Genomic DNA, 19407 nt, shown 5'->3' on the forward strand with positions numbered 1-19407 from the left:
TCACAGAAGGGAGTCCTGCTCTATCACCCTTGTTCTCTTGCATCCGCTGTGGCAAATATTTCCCGTCATTTATGTGGTGCAACCTGTCGTCTCACAAACAAATTGCTCACTTCGCTCAGACAGTTTATATTTTGTGTTTGATTACTCTATGGGTTACAGAACAGCATTAAATGGTGCTGCCAACCACAGCAGACAAAACAACACAGTGGCTCAAGTACCTTGAGAATCCCATTTGATCCTGCTTCCTCAGCAGCGCTCACCTGACAGGACTGTCTGTGTACTCATACACCTCACAAGGGGTTCAGAAATCCCACTGCTGTTTTCCTTAGGTTCCTACAAGCTGACTCACCTTCCTGAACTGCCCAGTGCTTGATGCTTCTCTGTGATAATCGGAAGGGCTGGGGCAAAGGTGCAATTGCATGTTAATACCTTCACTTACCTCCAGATAATGAATAGGTAAGAAGGAAAAGCCAGACACAGAAAAGATGCAGGACATATTCATTACAAGAAGGTTGCTGTGCTAGTGTATGTAATTCCTATTGCCACAGCTGTCAAGACTTCTGCCTTTTAAAATATTTAGGGAAAAATCTTGTTTATGATATTAGTGCCTAACTCTGAAATACAGCACAGGCCTGGATTTTTTCAGCATCTCCCCCTCTAGTTTGTTTCCTGCCTTAAGGGGATGATTTCATGGGATTACTCCTATTTCCTGTAAAAAGGGACACTCCCAACCTGCAAAACCAAAGGTGCTTTTAAATGCCACAACTGTAGCTGTCACCTGCATTCCTTCAATGCCGTAGTACAGCCCAGAGGCTGCACACAGAAAAAACACCCAATTTGCAGCGAAGCAGAACATAAAATGCCAGAGGACAAAGCCACACAAAGCTCCTGCACTGGCTTGCAAGAAGAACTGACCACCAGGACTTTCTGCAAGCATTCAATTCAATTAATTAATAAATTTAATGATAAAAAGCAAGCAGCAAATTAACCAGCCCCTAAGTCATAAAGCAGCTCTACTAAGCATGGATCAGGAGCGCTGACTGGATGGGAGTCAGAACAGGCCACTGCTGAGGAACAGTCACCCGGAGCCATGGCTACTATTGTAGTACCTCAGAGAGGAAGAAACCAGCTGTCTCAAATGACTGTGCTCCCTCCTTTCCCCATGAAGGACACATAAAGACAGGCTGCCTTGTCACATATTTCAGCTCATTTTGCAGTGGCCTGCATGACTTTACAGGCCAAGACAAGGCCTGCTGTGCCAGGGGAGCACACATGAGTCATGGGCAACAAGGCTGTGCAATGGGCTTAACTGCAGATGACAAGAGGGGTCTGGTGTCCTACACCCCAGCTCAGAAGCATGGCCTGTGGGGTTGTTACATGTATTTGGGTGAAGGCCCCCACGGCCCCAGGACGAAGGATTAAGTGAGAACTTCTTCAGGGCCCATAACAACATAGAACACATAGGTATTTCAGGGTCACAACAAGGACCTCGCTGTGGGACTCAGGTGGCTGTAGGTAGGGGAGCAAGCTGTAGAGGTACACCTGCAAGAAGCAAGCCAAGGACGTTTGAGGATTGCAAAGGGAAGATTGACAAGAAGATCCAGTTCTCATCCAAGATCTTCACCTACACCAGAAGCACCACTAGCAGCAATTGCGCAGGCCAGACCAGACCGCCTGTGGGTAGGAAGGGCACCTGGGGACAGGCTCAGCCCCTGTAGGGTGGAGCAGAGGAGGGGGTGCTCTAGTGGCATACTCAAACCAACAAACAAAAACACAGCAAGGGAAGCAATGGATCTATAGTTAAGGGCAGGAAAGGGAAAAGAGAGGCAAGGCTTTTGAAACTTGGTGTCAGTAAAGATCTTGGAAGGCAGGGAAGGGAACTCATTTGCAGCTTTTGAAGATGCCCAAAACTCCATCTGGAAGACAGGCAGGTGGGAGAAGTAGCAAACATATGTGTCACCCCAAATAGATTTGCCGTAATGACAAGCAGGGAAGCCCAAGAGGGAGTTGGAGCTAGGACAGAGAAGAGGCAATGCCGAAAGGGACTGAGTGATTCAGCAGCAGAGATCATAATGAGAGGAACCCTTGATGAGTACAACCATGTAAACAGTCACTGCAGCTCCGTGGAGATTTAAACCAGGGCTGCAAATTGCATGGATGTGTGAGGGCCTGGAAAAGAAGCTGGGGCAAGGACACACCACCCCTAAGGGGGCTGAGGTCATCAGAGGTGAATATGGGATAATGAAGAAGACAAGGGCTAAAAGCCATAGAGGAATGCTTGAAGCAAGAGAGAGAGACAGAAGATGACAGCAAGAGAAGAGAGAATTTTTCAACCTTTTCTAAGTTTGTTTCATTTTGAATTAAGGATTTATCTTCTATTTTGGCTGTGATTGCATTTATTCAAGGTGAACACTCATATTCTTGTGTGTGCGCTAACATGTTACTTCGACACAGACAAGTTACTGTGTTTTATTTAAATTTGAAGTAATTAAGGTGCAGCTGATACTGACATAAGCATTATTTTATTGGTTTTTTTTGTTTGTTTTTTTGTTGTTGTTGTTGTTTTTTTTGTTTTTTGTTTTTTTTTGTAAGATCAGCTTCTCTGTTGTAACTAAACAGGTTTGCCAAGTACTTGCATTATTAAAATAATTCATAAAACAAATAATTATTTTGGTCTCCATCTAGAAAATAAGCAATCTCAACAAATCACCTTATGCTATTTATAGTAGTTGCACAAAACCTTTGTTACTGTGGTGGTTTTACCGTGCTAGGCAGCTAAACATTCCTGCCAGACCCAGTATAGTTAACATTCCAGCCCTACCCAGTACAGTTACTTGTATATATTCAAGGACTAACAAAAAGTTATGTAATCACCCATGAACTGTCCATGGATATCAGTGAAAAACAGTTAGTTTGTCCTCTTACCACAAAATCTGAATGTCTCTCAGTTTTGGTGTTTTTATTCTCACAGAATCTCTATCCCATAATAACAAGAAATACTATTAGACCAGTTGAAACTAATGGGAAGTAGATGATGAGATGGATATTCTAAACACCATAAGTATTTAAGGAAAAACACAACCACAGGTCAGGTACTTACACATGCACCAGAAGAGCACTTCGTGACTCACTACAGGGTATGAAGCAGTCACTTCCAGAGGATTTTCCAAACCCAAATATCAGTGGCATAATAAAACTGATAAATTCAGAAGTATGGAAAACTTCAGTTTTACGCATGAAATCTCAGCTTTTCTATATCTTTTATGTTTAGCTTTGCATGCTATATGCAATAAAATTTCAGGCTGACATTAAAAGAAAATATAGTTTTCTCATATTCTTTGAGATTGTCCACTTTTATTACACGTTTTTCTATTGCATTGAATTTGCAATAAATTAAACAACTGTATCTCATTTATCATCACATACAACTTTTGCTAGTGCAATAAATTTTGACAGTTATTTTGCTGTTCCACATTCATGCATTCAAAAAACTCATCAATAAGCCCCATATTTCCTAACCTTTGATTTACTGCATATATATATAGATAGATAGATAGATAAACACATGAAAAAAAATAAATCACAAGCAGTGCAAACCTGCTTAAATAAAGCAAAAGATCTTAATCATCATTAATCTTTTTGATAAGTTTATCCAGGATTGCCACTTGGTGGAGAGGAACTACAGGCTAAAATAAGTCTTAGTACTTTCCCAAGTCCATATATTCATTCATCAACAGGTCTTGATTCTTCTGCAGGGGAAGAAAAAGTGATATAGGCATCTTTCTGAACTCCGGACAGCATTCATTTTTTGTGTTGCTGTTTCTGCTCTATTGCTGAACTCAAAGCCTGAAGAATCAGATGCTTGTTGTTCTGAATGTTGTAGCTGGTCAGTTTTACCAGCTTGTCAAACTGATCCTCTGTGTAGGTAAAGCTGTTTATGCAGTATGGGGAAAAAAGGCTGGAAACATCCACATTGCCCTCTGCCATCTCAGCAGGGCTACGCTCCACACCTGCCAAATCAATAAAAGTTATTGATAGGACATAGAGATGGTCATACATCCTCCTCTCCAGGTAGGGACCAATGTTGCTCCTCTCTACCCTGACACCCACGTTCCTCCCCATGGGAGCCATGGCAGCTGATGACACTGAAGGGTGGGTGGGTGGGTGGTAGGAGGACCAGCTCTGTTCCACAGCTTACCTGGCTCTTTGTATTTTCTGAATGTGTCATTCACCAGTGGGAAAAACACCACTGTTGGTGCCTCTGGGGTCTCTGCATCTTCAAAAATGTAACACTCCTTTAGATTTTTCTTTTCCTCTTCACTCAGGTGGATTTTGGGAAATGGGATTCCCTGTTTTAAGAAGTACTTGGAGGCTTCTTCCAAAGGCTGCATTCAGACAGGAAAAAAGGTCAGAAATTCTGTCCCTCTTCACAATGCACAACACATCCATCAAAGGCACTAAACAAAGATCAGGTAGCAGCTTTCACTGCCAGTGTTTCTTCTGATCTTTGTCTCTTTCATGAGAAATCAAGTTTTGGTTATCAACAGAGCAAGATTTCAAGACTCCAACTTGCACTCCTGATTGTTGTCCTGCCTCCCCTTTCTCAGCCTTTATCTGCAAGATAAATAACATGTTCATAGCTGTGGGGTAGGAGTGTCCCAGTCACTTAGGACACAGAAACATGCCCCTTACTGGAGAAAATCCTGAAATGAGCAGCATGGAGAGGAATTTAAGGTGGTATATTTTTAAAACATCAATTCACAGAAGTACAAAATTTAGTTAATTTGTCATGAAATATTTAAAAGCCTCTAACTGTCCTAGATGCCTTAGATATATAAAGTGATGTAGGCATCTGGGAGCAAATGTCATATTGACTGAAATGTTAACTTAATCTTGGGATGGGTAAAGTCACTTCTGAAAATGGGAATTTTATTCCTGAATCTGGTTGCCATTTATGAAAACTTTAGTCTTCAGGAAGTTCTGTCCTATCTCCATCTGGTACCAGGGATTATAGTTCAGATCGTTAGCTATTTTTGTCATGCTTGCTGTTTCAAATAAAGGACAATTATTATTCTCCATGACTTAGAAAAATAAATAAATAAATAAATAAATAAAAATCAAGCCATTGTATAAGAGAGACAAATTACTTGTAATTTGCATGTGGATATCTTTAGGAGGTATCACAATAAATTAAATGAGCTCATCAGTGGTCAATACCGGTCCCAGAGAAACACCCCACACAGAGTACATAGACAGCTGTATTGAGGTTCAAGGAGCACATAGGTATAAGAATGCTCACTGATCACAGGCTTAATTAAAATAAAAGATTTAGAAAACTGGTACTACTTCTGTTCTCCTTAGGGGACTGGCTGTGGTATATTAGCAATAGTGTGAGACCCAGATACATAGAAAACTGGAGCTGTACACCAATAATCCTTTTCTCCCAATATCAGTTTCTTCTACATAAATTATTCTGACTCCTTAGGATTTAAAAAGGGTGAAAAGACAGTTGTCATTACTGAGGAGAATAAAGTGGTCATCGCACCGACGTCTGTGATCCAGAAGAATAATTTAAGTGTAGGACAACATCCACTTTTCTTTCTGGCCTCATGAGTGGTGGGTAGCTTATATCAATGTATCCTGCTGTGTCTGCAAGGCACAGGAACTCTGCTGTTTCTGTCAGCTGGTTGGGGAAATTCTCTAGTACAGTATCTAAAAGGAAATATTTCTTATGATGAGTGATTCTCCAAAGAAGTAATATATTTTCTGTTTGGCTAATAAAAGAGGAAATAATAATGAAAGAAATTACTTTTCTTTTACTTCTACTCATTACTTTTTCCAAGACCCTGCTGCACTCCTGAAGTTGTCTTAACTCAGAAGATAAAGATCTATCCACAACAAAAAGACAGAGCTCCTTTATGTCTTCTGCTGCTGTCTTTCCATCCCCAACAAGCAGTAGCTGCCCTTCCCAAGTACCAAGGGACTTTTTAGAGTATCTGTTAAACATTTTAATTTTAGTAACAACAGAGCTGTGCCACAATTACAGCTGTTTTACAAATTCACTTTTGAAATTTGACTACTTATCTTGAAATTTTTGTTTCCAAAGTGAAGAATTAAGCCTGTTCATCATCTGCCTTGTCTTCACTAACAAATATACCAGCCATCTAACCAGAAGAAATTAATATTCAGAAATGGTTACCTTTCCATATATGAAAGCTTTTGCTCTGAAGGTATTCATTGTGCATCTGGAACCCCTTCAGAAAGTTGTAGAACTTTGAAACCATCACTCGCTCAGACAGGACCTCCCGAACAATGCCCATGATGCCACATTCAGGGGTGACTAAGTAAGTCTCTAGCTCATGGTTCCTGGCTGGTAGAGAAGGCTCGTCTCCTTCTGATAGGTAGAGGAGATAAACAAGTTATTGTTTTGATAGTATTCTTTGCAATACTTAAAATTGTAATAAAATAATTATATAACTATAGTATACTATAATACCAGCTAAAGTATAGACGATCCTTGTAAGACTTGGTAACATAGAATCAAATAAATATCAGAATAGGAATTAAAAAAAAAAAAAAAAAAATCAATGTTCAGTAAAGTATATTCCTTTTTAAAAAAAAAAAAAAAAAAAAAAAAAAAAAAAAAAGAAGAATGAGAACAGAAACAAACTTCTTAAAGCCGGAAAAAAGTGATCTATTGTTTGATAGAAGTCATAGGTGGGTTCCCTCTGTGAAAATCAATAGAGGCTAAGAATCCAGGCCAGTTTCTTTCAAAGCTAGTCCAAACTGGCTTTGAAAAAAAATGCTGTCAGAAGATTTAGACACCTGGAAAAGAGCAGAAAAAAAGGATTGTGCTAAATGACACCTTATCAGATTGGGAATGAAGGCCAATGACTTTCTATCATCTGTGGCATTTACTGGGGGAAGGGTTCTGCAACACTTCCCTGGAGAAAGTGATGAAAAGTATGTGAACCAGACTCATCAATCACATCTGAACACAGGGAATACAGACAACACCTCTAAATAGGACACAGAGTTCCACATAACTGATACATCTTTAACAACAAGAACAGACAAAAAAGGTGTGATCTGACAAGGCAGACAGAGAACACAGCACTGAGTTTGTTTCAACATGCAGGTTTCCTGAAAGGCCCCTGGCAAAGATTATCTGCTTAAAACTTTGGTAGTTTTATATTTGGTAGCAAATCAACACTTACACAGATTCAGTGCAAGCGTGACCAATGTAAATAACATTGCTATGGATCAATGCAGACATTAGAGAGTAAACTCAAGTAGATAGCGGTCCCCAGGTGACAAAAACAAACAAACAAACAAACAAAAAAAAAAAAAAAAAAAAAACTTTAACTTTACAAAGCTTTCATTAAGAGATTTCCTTCTATATGTATCTGGATGTTATATTCATTTATATATTTGTAAAGCAACAGATAAAGTAGAAAAATAAATATAACCAACCAACATCAACAGCCCTGTGTTGGGTGCACCTCAGTGAGCACCTTTCTGAAGGATCTGATGAATGCCAGGCATCCAAGAGGTTGTATGAAAATACATTGCTCCACAGGCCTGTGCAGTGATAGAGAAAAGGGTAACTCATTAGAAATACTTAAACGGAAAATATCCCTTTGCTTTTTCCACAGGATTTAAAACATAACTTTTCAGCTCTTGCAAGGAGTCTCAGAATGCCACAAGGTTTCTGAACTCTAACCAAAAACAATACTAAGTTCTTTTATAGCAACTCACAGTTTGCCCTCCAGAGGAACCTACATGGTTTTAAACATTGTTCCAGGCCTTCAGCCACCATAATTCATTGTCACATACAGTTATTGCTAATGTTTTGCAAGCCACCTTTTTCTAGCCTGCATATTCCTGTCCTATAAGCATCTCTCAGAGAGTAAAACCATGCCATTTCACATAAAGTAAGAGTCTGGTCTATAAAATATGTCATATACAACTGTATACATAATTAAAGATTTAGAGTTTGCTCCTGAACAGCCAGGATCCAAGTAGTTAGAGTACAATTTGGGATGGCCTGCAAAGCAGTCCTCTAAAACAACACACCTTCAGTGTCCATTGTACACTTTCTCTTGACACCAGTTGAGTGAGACTAATCTACCTCACATACCTCTTCTTATTCCCATTGTCCTTAGTCCTTTTCTCACTTTTGTCCTTGCACTTAAGACATTACCTCTCCCTGCAAATTACACCTCACTTTTATCCTTAAATTGCCATGCTTAACTACCAGCATTGTATCCCAAGAGGGCACTTACATTGCATCACTAGGTGGCAACATAGCTCTAACTCTCTACTCTATCCTTCCTAAAGATGCACTTACAGCTTTAGGGTCACCAGCCTAATTAAGGTACTGGGAGCAAGAACCCAGAGCTCAACCCAGACTAGATGTGCAGGGTGTGCTTGCTACGTGGCCACCTTGGGTACAATGATAACACTGTCATTGCTAAACTGCAATGGAGGCAAGATATTCTCAGAAGGCTTCACAGTCCCACATAGCTCCATGATCTATTTCCTATCTCTGGTTGTCAGCCCAAGGCACTTAACAGAAGAACACATGAAAATGGGAAAACATAAATGGGTCTCTAACCCAATCTCCAGCACCTTAAGGTTCTGGATTTGGTACTTGCCTATCTTACAAGTCTTCCTCATGCCCAGGTATTTTCTCATGTTAGTACCAATATGACTCTAGGTTCCTTTTGCATCATACACTGAGGTGCACAACTTCTCTGCACTTCAAATAAGGAATACAACACAATGATGTTGTTTAACTGGGCTTTTCAGTCATAACTAAAGCCTTTCTTACTGGTATTCTTGGTGTCCCGTTGTGTGTCATGCTTATTTACATGTAATGCACCTGTTGTTCAGAGTTAAGAGCAGAAGGACTCTTCTTAGACAACTTCACTCCCATGAACTAGCATACAAAATGGTGTGGTAGAGAATTCTAGCACTGCACAAAATAAAAACAGTAAGAATTGCATAAAACTACAAAGTTGTCCTTCATGTTTTACTGGGAGCAACTCACACATTACTGAAATAAAGATGGCAAAACTCACCACTTTAATCACGCAAGAAAAACTTAAAAGAATATAGAATACTATTAAACTTGCAAAAATATCAATAACATTTGGGAATGCTACTCAGAATTATCATATTATATAATAACTTCAGCATAACAACATTGCTTTTGTTATAGTCTCATTTATAGACAAATTTGGTGTTAATATTCCAGTTTCAAAATATAAATGTTTTCTTTGTGGAACTCTGCTGATGACCTATTGAACATGCCCTGAAACTTCAAGCATGAGCATTCATAAGAAACACAATAGTGAGAAGTGTTATTTGAAATTTCCTTTTAATTTTTTTTTTTTTTTTTTTATAAAGCCTATCTCCAGTGTTCACCTAAGGAATGCATCCCAAAGGTGAGAACAAAATGTCTTACATTATATTTCAGTCCTGCATGTTGCAGAGCACTGTTGCAATATGCAGGGACTGTATAAATTAAGCACTTCTTTAAACAATCCAAAGTTTCTCAAGAGAGCACATCACCTTTCATGAAGCAGATCCGAGACTCGGGGAGCTTCTTCATCAAGCGACCCATGAAAAACTTGCTGCCAAAATCCTCTGCACGAATGAAGGCACCATATTTTAAGAACCCGACCTCATAAGGTGTGAACTCAACCCATTCTGCAGAGACACCAAATTATTATTTAATTCAAAATCCTTTCCATACTTCCTTGAAGGAAATGCTCTGAAATGGCAGGGAAGCAACTGCAGGACAAACCCTATCAGGCGATCATAGTCTGGCCTTCCTGAGGGTAATGGTATCATTCTGACAGTTTCAGCCACTCACTCAAGTAATTTTTCCCAAACTTGTTCATAAATAAACATAAATAAAAGTTTATATCAAAAGGGGTCAGCCTAAGTTACCCCATGTGCAGAGAGAGCTAAGGCTCTGATTTGGGAGTGCTTTGGCTGCTCTAAGGAACCTCCCCCAGATTTCTCCTATCCCACAGGAGCTGGGTTCCTTTCAGAGCCTGGACACAAAGTCTAAAAATGGAAGATGAAAAGGAACTGGTTATGAATGCTATGGTTCAGTAGTTCAAGGGGCTGCAGGGCATGCAGTAACTGATAATACAGGTACACTGAGTCCAGATAGAGCTCAGTTTTGCCATCACCTTTAAACTCTGAAAGGCTGTAGTCATCTTTGATGTTGAGGATCATGTAGATAGGTAGGGGATTCTGACCCTGATTCAATGCCTGTCGCTCATCTGAGAGTTTGTGGTTGTTTTTCTGAGAATTGACCAGAAAAAGAGAAAGAGAAAACCAAGAAACCTTGTGACAGCGTATGTGCTTGCATGATTACAGGAAAATAAATACCTGTTTCCAGCTACAATTTCTTATTCTCTCCATTCATTTTGAGTCCAAACAATTTCTTTAACCAAAGAACGATCTAAGCATTTACACACCCACAAAGGCTTATTTAATTACAGTTGAATTACAGGATGTTTTGTGGTACAGTGGGCTGTCATTCCTCTCAATAAGTGCATCTATTTTACATGGATTATTTAAGTTCTCACAGGGGTGAACAGAGCAAAAGAAACCAAAGGCAAGACACTAGTATTAGGTGGCCAGATACACGTATGAGGAGATACAGGTTTCTTGCTCTACTGAGTATCTTTTGGGCTCATAATTATATGTTGAGAGGTATGTGAGGTCAAATGCTCTTTGTCAGTCAGCATAAATCATCTGCCTGACAATGCTATCACCTGTCCCTGGAGGTTCATTTTCTGTACAACAGTATTCAGAAGCTGTTATGAAAAATACAGACATGCTACCCCATTGCTTAATGCCTTTTCCAGCAGAAGCCCCCATAAATCAATGCTAGAGATCTGGTATCCTTCTTGCTTCCGCAGATTTAGCTCCCGGTCATAGTACTTCAAGCTCTCCAGGGAAAAGCAGCTCAGCTTGCATTTGGTCATGTGTCTGCGGACTTCACCAATTGGTCCAAGGAGATCCTTGTGTGACCAGTCAGGGCTCTGATACAAATGTGACAAGGTCCTGGGGAAAAGAAAAAAGAATGTTATCACATTTTTATGCATGCTTTCACTTTTAAGACTTGGATTTAAGGACCACATTAAACAAACTAGCTGAGGTTCAACAAAAGCACTTTTGAGGCGCAGTATGTTATGAATGAGAAAAGATTTTTTTGATTTAGAACCCGTAGAAATCTACCATGTATGATTAAATAATTTCTTTCACTTTGTTAAATCCATGTATTAAACTCTGAGTTAACTGTCAAATATTAGGCAGATGGAAATTAAGATAGAGTTGATTTTAAGATAGAGTTGATTTGGGGGTAGAAATTGAAAAATCTGGTGTGATAAAAACAAACTAAAATGCTTTAAAATGTGTTTAAAATGTGACAATAAAAAAGCTTGAGGCTAAAAAGTACGCCTTCCTTTACCAAAACAAAGAGAATAAACCTCATACAGCAAGCTATAGAGTGGATCTCCTTACCATGTTGAGCCAGATGACCCAGTGATGTATGAAATAGCATCTAAAAGATCCAGCTTCTGAAGACCCAGCAGGTTGCCTAACAAAGACGTCAGTGCCCGGGTGCCACCTCCTGTTGTCATGACTGCTACAACTGGTACCTGTTCAAGCATAAACACAGCAGCTGGTAAGCAACAACTTAGTTCTCATGAGCGCATGTAGTCACAGCTAAATGAACCACAGCATTTCTGTTCTCCAAGAAATTCTGACATCTCACCATTTCCCCAAACTGTGGAGAGAAAGAAGAGATATTGGTATTTCATACAGAAATTTAAAGAAAATAATGGACAGTTTGGTAGTTTTGACATTTTTCAGCTAAAGGGACTGGGCTTCTAAATTCTTACATGCCGGCTTACTGAAACAGCTCATTTTTTTTTTCCAAGGCATTTCAATCTTAGGCTGTTTTCCCTTCATGTAACATTATCTCTTGAGGGGTCTATTTTGAGAACCAGAAAAACTCATCCTCTCTTGTACGTCAAATATAATTTCTGGATTATATTTCCCATACAGTACCTACAGTATGTAATTGCAGTGATGAACCACAAAGCCTGATTGCATAGAAAACTAAATTATAATACAGGAAGACATTTCTCCAAGTAAAATCCACTGAGAGAAGAGGGGCCAAGTGACATTTCCTATACACATTTCCAGGCAATCACATCAAGGAAATACTTAGTGATGCTTCTTTAACCTGATCCAAATTGAGCATTTCAGCTCAAAGCAAATTATTCTGATTTGGGTTTAACTATGAGGAAACATTCCCTTTTCTTGTTGGACAACCCGAAATTAGTAGCTAAAAGTGATTCCCCTTAAAAAAAAATAATAATAATAAAATAAAATAAAATAAATAAATAAAATCTTATTCTTAGACTCCCCACCCACCCTCCAACCTCCCAAACCAATATGCTAATGACAAATAATCTACTGATATACTGTGTGATGAGTTTGTGTACAGGGACACCATGTTGATAATCTTAGAGATGTGTTCCAGCCTAAATGATTCTGTGCTTTATAGCATCCAAAGACATACTGTCATATCATGCTTAATATGCCTTTGGCACAGATGTTCTGAGCAAAAAGAAAAGCACAGGTGAAAAGAAACCCTCAGAATGAAAAATTCTTAATTTCTGTAGTGCCTGATCACAAGCCATATTCCCTCTCTGAAACACCAACCATCCCCATGCTGGCATGCACATGAACAAATGCAAACCCTAACTCACTGAGTGGTAAATTCTGAGGTATTTTGTGCCTGCTGCCTCCTCTTGTTTTCACCCTAATATTTTCTCTAGTAAGTGACATAAAAGACTAAGGTCATTCTAAGAGGGGAAAAAATAAAAAAAAAATAAATAATCAAATTGACATTTTGAGAGACTAGAAAATTTATTTTACTTGGATTCCCAACTGGAAAACGTAGTTTGAAATTCAGATTTGTTTCTGAAGGGGCTGTGGCTCTTATGCTCTGAGACTCACTTTTATTTTGCACTTCAAATGGGAGTTTATGGGATTTGGTTATCTGGACTGATGCACAATTTCTAGACACAATAATCCCAAGTAGGAGAAATGAGAGAAAAATGTTGAATAACATTGTGCTGTTAGAGAAACAGTACAGCTGAAATGGTGACCATTGGAAACAGCTGGTGATAAATAACACTGAATAATGATGGTGTTCCTTATCATTTCAAGTGTTGGGTATTATCCACTCAAAATCTGACAGCATAAAATGCCCTATCTGAGGCCTTGGTAATTGAAAGCTCAGCTAAAAAAAAAAATAAATATGATTCTCCAGGACTAGGATTCACAGATGAAAAAGAAGTAAGGCAGAAAAAAAAAAAAAAAAAGCTTGTTTATATGTGGGGCACTGAACACATCAGTGCTGGTTAAGGAACAATATACAAACAGCTACGGACAACTCATTTCTGTTACACAACACAGTCCAGCCCCATTAGTGCTGCTCATACCTCATGGTCTTGTAGGTCCCGTTCTAAATGAAGTGCTTTTTTCAGAGCAGAAGCCACCAACTTCCTCCGTTTCTGCAGGAAATTGTTCTCCTCCATACATAGATCAAACTCCAAGCGAACATCTAAGTTTCTTGACCTCAGACAGAGTCCACAGTTAAATAGGATATAAAAAGCCTATGTACATGATCACTTACAGTTAAGGTCTCGACCTATGCTTACAAGTCATAAACTTTATAATCATGCTTTAAAAAGATGGTATTGTGGCCCCACAAAAGCATACCAGAAAAGACTAAGTTACCAGGATTTGAAGTCTTACAGAAAAAAAATAGAAATAGTGCTTTTTTTTCTTCCCACACTGCTTTTCAAGAAGTGTCAAACATAAATATTGCAGTCCATAAAATGATACTATAAACAGTGAAATATTTTGAATTTGTTGCCTGAAGACCTTCATTTTTATATACACATAAGTATCTTGGACTCTTTACAAGCGAGGAAAATGAGACAAACATTTTTCTAAACTCGTAGCTCCATGATTTTTTTTATTCAGAAAAGATCTTTTTTTCACAACCACAGAACCCAAATGACTTCTTACCAGTCAGTTGACTTCACATGTAAATTGATCATTTCATCCTGAAAACAAACAAAACAATAATGAAAAAAACACACAACACAATATAAGTATTGGGGATGATTTTGTGCCCTCTCTTTTCAGTTAGATTTAAAGGCCTTCACTTATTCTGAGAGCAGTGTTAGAGCCACTAAACTGTAACAATGAGAAATTCCATCCCATTTGTAGAACTTCTCCAAGTCCATTGTATTTTCATTAAAGTTATTTATACTAAAGTTTCGGCCATTTTAGATACACAGAGCAGTATACAGTAAAAAAAAACAACATAAGATCTGCCAGTGTGCCCTGCCTTGCCTCATTTTTTGCATATGCATGGACCTGCAAACTTCAACACAAAGATAGGACAAAAATGCAAGATGTGAGTATCACATATTGTCAGAATCACAGACGTATCTTCAAACAAGCCATAAACTGAGAATTGTCTGCTTTATTGTGTGACTTTTAATTAGTAAGTGTTATTTAATCAAGTCCTTTCCTTCAAATAATCACCAAAAGACATCTTAAATAGCATCTTAAAGGAACTCTACCCTTCCTACATTCCTCCACACCCTAGCACAGCCATTTATTATTTTGCATAGTTTTCTAATGTTTGCAGATAATGGAGCCTAGCAGTTAGTTATGTAAACTTCTGCTTCACGGTAGTGTAGTTAACTTATGCTCATCGACCTTGGGGCCATAGCTTCTGATTTATTCTAAAGAGGCGGTATCAATCACCTTTGCTACTGCTACTTGCTCCTTGAAGGGAAATGAATCCAGAGGAATGATGAGGGATGCACTGCAATCTCTGTTCTCTTCACATGAGGTACCCTGAAAAATAAAATTTAATGTAGAGAAATATTTAACATATATACCACAAAAAAGCACTGTCACCAACCTATCTTTTTGAATAGGGTTAACATTCAGCAATTTCCAAGTTGACATCTATTATTTAGGTGTCTTAATGGATACAGCGCTCTTCCAGAGCAGAAGATCACGGAAAATTATTTTTGTTTAAAATACAAATTCTTCCTGTTTGTCTTAGTGAAGTATGGAAAACCATGAGCTTACTGTGCTCACTCGACCTGAAGATCACGTACCAAGCAGAAGGGCGGTTTCTTTTCTGCCAGAGCCATGCGCAGCTCTGGCAGACTGTACTTGATATAATGGAAGATGAGGGGCTTTTTGGGTTGCTGGGCAGAGACCAGTGACAGAGTCTGTCTCTCTTCATATGAGCCCTTCACTGAAAACAAGAAGTCTTTTTCTAAAGAAAATGGATGAAATATATACAGAGAAAATAATGGTTATGATCACAGAAATAGAACATTAAACAGTCATTTAGAAGTTGTTCTTTTTATATACAAGCCATTCAGCAATGCTTAAGAGTTCCTAGACTATCTTTATCCAAACAGGGAATATTACAGGAAACGAATCAAAACAAAAGAAAGAGATTGTAAAACAGCATTAGCTGTTTTGGAAACTCAAACCTGTAGGAAAACTGGGCAGAATGTAAACTGCTGAGACAGAATAATGTATTTACTTCAATTTTACAGCACTAATAAGTTTCATGCTCTACTTGCAAACCCTAGTTTTGATAGTTAGTTAGCATAGAAAAGACACAGCATGGACACAGACAACCCATCCAACACCTGTGCTTATTACACAATACTATTTACACAATAATATTACATGATATTATAAGATACTGTGTTGAGTTATTACATCTCAGTTATATCATAGTAGTGTTCTTAAGAGAGAGAGGTAGACCTATACAGAAATGCAGCATGCTTGAAGAGTTGCTTGGACTACTTTTGCTAAGGCCAGTGTTGACCCAAGTCATAACAAAACTAAGGTGATACCCATCCTACTATCATGGGGACATTTAGGATTCCTGTAAGAACAAAAAAGGGAAATTACTGGATAAGAAAGTGACAAAAAAATAGTTCTGAAATATCCAAATGGTTTATACTTCGCAGAGTTTAAAACCCAGTCACCACATTTCCTTTTTTTGTGTTGCATTTTTTGATGTTAATTAAAAAAGTCAAACATATTTTTGTTTCTAGTTTAAAGTCTAACCTGAAGCTTCTTTCTTCATCTGTTTATTGTCTACCAGAACTTCCAAGCAGGAAATTTCACGAGACTGCAGAAAGGATGAACGATGAGACAGTTAAATATCCAAAAATGAGCAACACCTGAGTCACTTCACAGCTATATATTTCTGGCTACCTAGGTTGCTGGGGTCTGAAAAACAGCCCACCTTGTGTTTGGTAGGCTTGTAAGAGAAAGATTTTGGCACTCTGACAATGTGCTGGCGTTTCAGCTGAAAGAGAAATGGCTGTGGCAGTATGGTCTGTCTCCAGGGACAGGGCTGGGAAGGGAGAGGAGATAACCAAGGAAGGAACAGGAGCATGCTGAGGACTCCTGAAGGTGAATTGATGGAACAGTCAAATCCACATCATCCAGGATACAGATGGCTGTGAGAGAGTCCCTAGAGCAGTTCCCAGAAGGGATGACACAGAGGCAGTAAGCCAATGAAACCCAGTGACTGTGTTCACTCTTTCCAAATACATACTCCTCCACAGAGTCACACAGGCAGACAGCTGCCAGTGTCTGACCCCCTTCACCTCTGTCTCCTTCAGCTCTACCTGCAGTGAGATATTGGGGCACCTCCCACATTCATCCCTCCCAACACTAGTAGGAAAATGAACAGAAAGAGAAGAGAAATAGTTTAAAATTACCACTAATACACCATTATTGACAAGACTTTCAGGAGGAACCGGACTGAAAGACAGAAAAAAAAAAAAAAATGCTATCAGAACCAATATGTACTAAATAACTCTTTAAATGAACAGCAGGAATAACATTTTAACATTTTCCTTAAAGGTTGTCTCATCTAGCACAGTCAGTAATACACCACTGATTTTTATTTATTGCTGTTTGCAAAGATATCTGAAATACGGTTTCCTTACTTTTTTATAGTAATGAATAGTAAGAAATATTTAGCACACTTGCTGTAGTTCTTATTATCTTTCTCCCTCCTCCAGGAAATATCAGAATAAATTAGCATCCAAGATGATTCTTGGTAGATAAGGAACAGAGTGTTTTTGCCAATATGCAGCTAACTTGATAAACACCATATGTGGCTATGATGCTATTCTAAACTACATTAAACCCTAGCACGTGTTTCACAGTTCTTCAGTTCCATATGGATTTTACTCACATGCTCTCTGATGCAAATTCAACCTCCAGCAGCTCTTGTGTCTGTAAAAGATTAATTAATTCTAAGCATTCAAATTAATTTTCTTTCTTGCTAACTATGCTTGTTAATGACTATTTGGACTCCTGAAATAGCTCTTAAGATCTAATTTTCCTGTTTTAGGGTATGCTGAGATGATTGAAAGCAATTGAGTTAGAGTGATTTTGGAAGGTATTCTCCCTCCTCAGACTGCCTGTGCTTGTCCATTAAGTGTTGAGGCAGAGTACAATGGTCACACAGGGAATCCCCAGTCCTAAGTCTGCCAGAAGTGTTGGCTTAAAACTGTCTAAAAGCATTGTTTTTTTTTGGGTAATGCTATCAGAGGACTGATAGTCTTGGATAGCACTGGGCATTCTTGATTCTTCTGATGGGAAAGGTTCCCATAACAAGGATAATACATTGATCAGCTACTAAACAAGTTTATAGACTCCCAGCCGATATTACCTCTGTGTAAGCTGAATACCAATACTTATCCAATAAGAAAAGTCAGTGAAACAGCATATCTACAAAAACATCTAAATTGAACATCCTTGTTGATGTCATCTTATATGTATTCAGACAGACTAAAGCAATGAAATACAGCAGATGGCTATCTACCAGCTTTAACATCTCAGCATGAATCTTTGTGTTATATTTGGGAATGCATGAAAAATTTACAGTCCCGTCTATCAGTTTTTAACTGAGTACTCCAACATCTGTGTCTGCATATGCCAAAACTCGTAAGTGCTGGTCCTCGGAAAAGAAATTGTGACAGAAAAACTTTGCTCAGTGGTGATGGGATCTTCCATCCCCAGCAAAATCTATTAGAAGAGCTAATCTATAAGAGCTAGCAAAAACCTTCAGCATGATATCCAACAGAAGGAGCACTTTGCATTCTATTGAACTAGGTTTGAATGGTATTTTTCAGATTAATAAAGTACAAATAAATATGAAATAAATCCTCCCACCTACAATTGCTTTACAGTAAGTTATTTAGGAGGTAATAGCAAAAGTACGTTCCCTTTCTGTGGCCACAGGTATTTTATTCCTCACCTCTGGATTTAATCGAAATGTCAAGTGAACAGTTTCTCCAAGCTGTATTTTAGCAACATCAAAGAGGACAGTGAAGAGGAGGTCATCTTTAGTGATTTCATTTTCATCATAGACTTTCAGTTCAAGAACATTCTGTGAATAGACATAGAGGATTAAGAACATTTCAATTTGGAGACCTTATGGAGGAACAAGATGATGTGCTTAGCGATTTAAGGAAGACAGACAACAGGGCGACATGAGAGAGCATGGTCAACTTTTCATCTACAATTATTAAACAGATCTCACATGGAGCTAATTACCAAGCAATCTGCGGAAACTGATATGTTTTTGTTAAATTGGCAAGAAACATGCACAGAAGCAGCAGAACAAAGGCCTATTTCCACTGGATTTCATCCTGCACCTCTCAACCTCCTGATCCTTCCTGTCATGGCAGGGAGCTTCTCCTCTCCCACATCTGCCACCCATCGTCTGGCTTGGTTGGAGGGGACGCAGCTCCACCAGGGGCTTCTTGCAGCTGCAGGCCAGCTGGCTCAGAGGTGCCTCCCACAGCGGTGAGCAACATAACGCCAGCAGCTGTTTTCCCAATGGGGAAATAATTCAGGCCCCAATAACTGAGGCAGCTCATTTTCATGAAAATTACAAGGACCTCTTATCTCAGAGGTTGCTCCTTATCTGTCAGATTCAAGTGAAATTTGCCAGCGGGTTTGATGCTTATCAAAGACACACGGATAGGTTCACAATCTCACACACAAATACATGCGCAAGAAGAGTGATCACGTGAGCTTCATTGCCTTAAAAGTTGAGAATAAATCACATGAACTCAAAAGCTAACTCAATACACAAATGTTCTTAAAGAAAGATGATCTAGTAACCCAAGTATTCTGGGAAATACTGACAGCTAACATTTCTGTAAGAAGCTGGTAAGTGAGAGATGTCAAGTATTAGCAAACATGAGTTTGCAGTTTGCTGTCAGA

The 19407-nt window shown here is 38.8% G+C and overlaps 1 protein-coding gene across 1 annotated transcript in view; it reads right to left on the bottom strand.

The window, feature by feature from the left end:
- Nucleotides 1–3473: 3473 nt before the first annotated feature.
- LOC309878608 (cytosolic phospholipase A2 epsilon-like) overlaps nucleotides 3474–19407 on the bottom strand; it is a gene marked incomplete at its 5' end in the record, with an annotated part of 29088 nt that continues 13154 nt past the window's right edge. The window contains 17 exons of the mRNA XM_082761357.1: nucleotides 3474–4010; nucleotides 4199–4385; nucleotides 5546–5712; nucleotides 6200–6394; nucleotides 7474–7581; nucleotides 9577–9714; nucleotides 10206–10320; nucleotides 10866–11088; nucleotides 11548–11684; nucleotides 13542–13677; nucleotides 14134–14171; nucleotides 14884–14976; nucleotides 15246–15409; nucleotides 16222–16285; nucleotides 16884–16926; nucleotides 17366–17406; nucleotides 18434–18565. Of these exons, the coding sequence (XP_082617483.1) occupies nucleotides 3802–4010; nucleotides 4199–4385; nucleotides 5546–5712; nucleotides 6200–6394; nucleotides 7474–7581; nucleotides 9577–9714; nucleotides 10206–10320; nucleotides 10866–11088; nucleotides 11548–11684; nucleotides 13542–13677; nucleotides 14134–14171; nucleotides 14884–14976; nucleotides 15246–15409; nucleotides 16222–16285; nucleotides 16884–16926; nucleotides 17366–17406; nucleotides 18434–18565 (2190 nt within the window). The 3' untranslated portion in view covers nucleotides 3474–3801. The remainder of the gene's footprint in view (nucleotides 4011–4198; nucleotides 4386–5545; nucleotides 5713–6199; nucleotides 6395–7473; nucleotides 7582–9576; nucleotides 9715–10205; nucleotides 10321–10865; nucleotides 11089–11547; nucleotides 11685–13541; nucleotides 13678–14133; nucleotides 14172–14883; nucleotides 14977–15245; nucleotides 15410–16221; nucleotides 16286–16883; nucleotides 16927–17365; nucleotides 17407–18433; nucleotides 18566–19407) is intronic.

Source organism: Aythya marila, assembly GCF_965140915.1.
Source record: "Aythya marila genome assembly, chromosome: 5".
In the NCBI taxonomy this organism is placed as follows: domain Eukaryota; kingdom Metazoa; phylum Chordata; class Aves; order Anseriformes; family Anatidae; genus Aythya; species Aythya marila.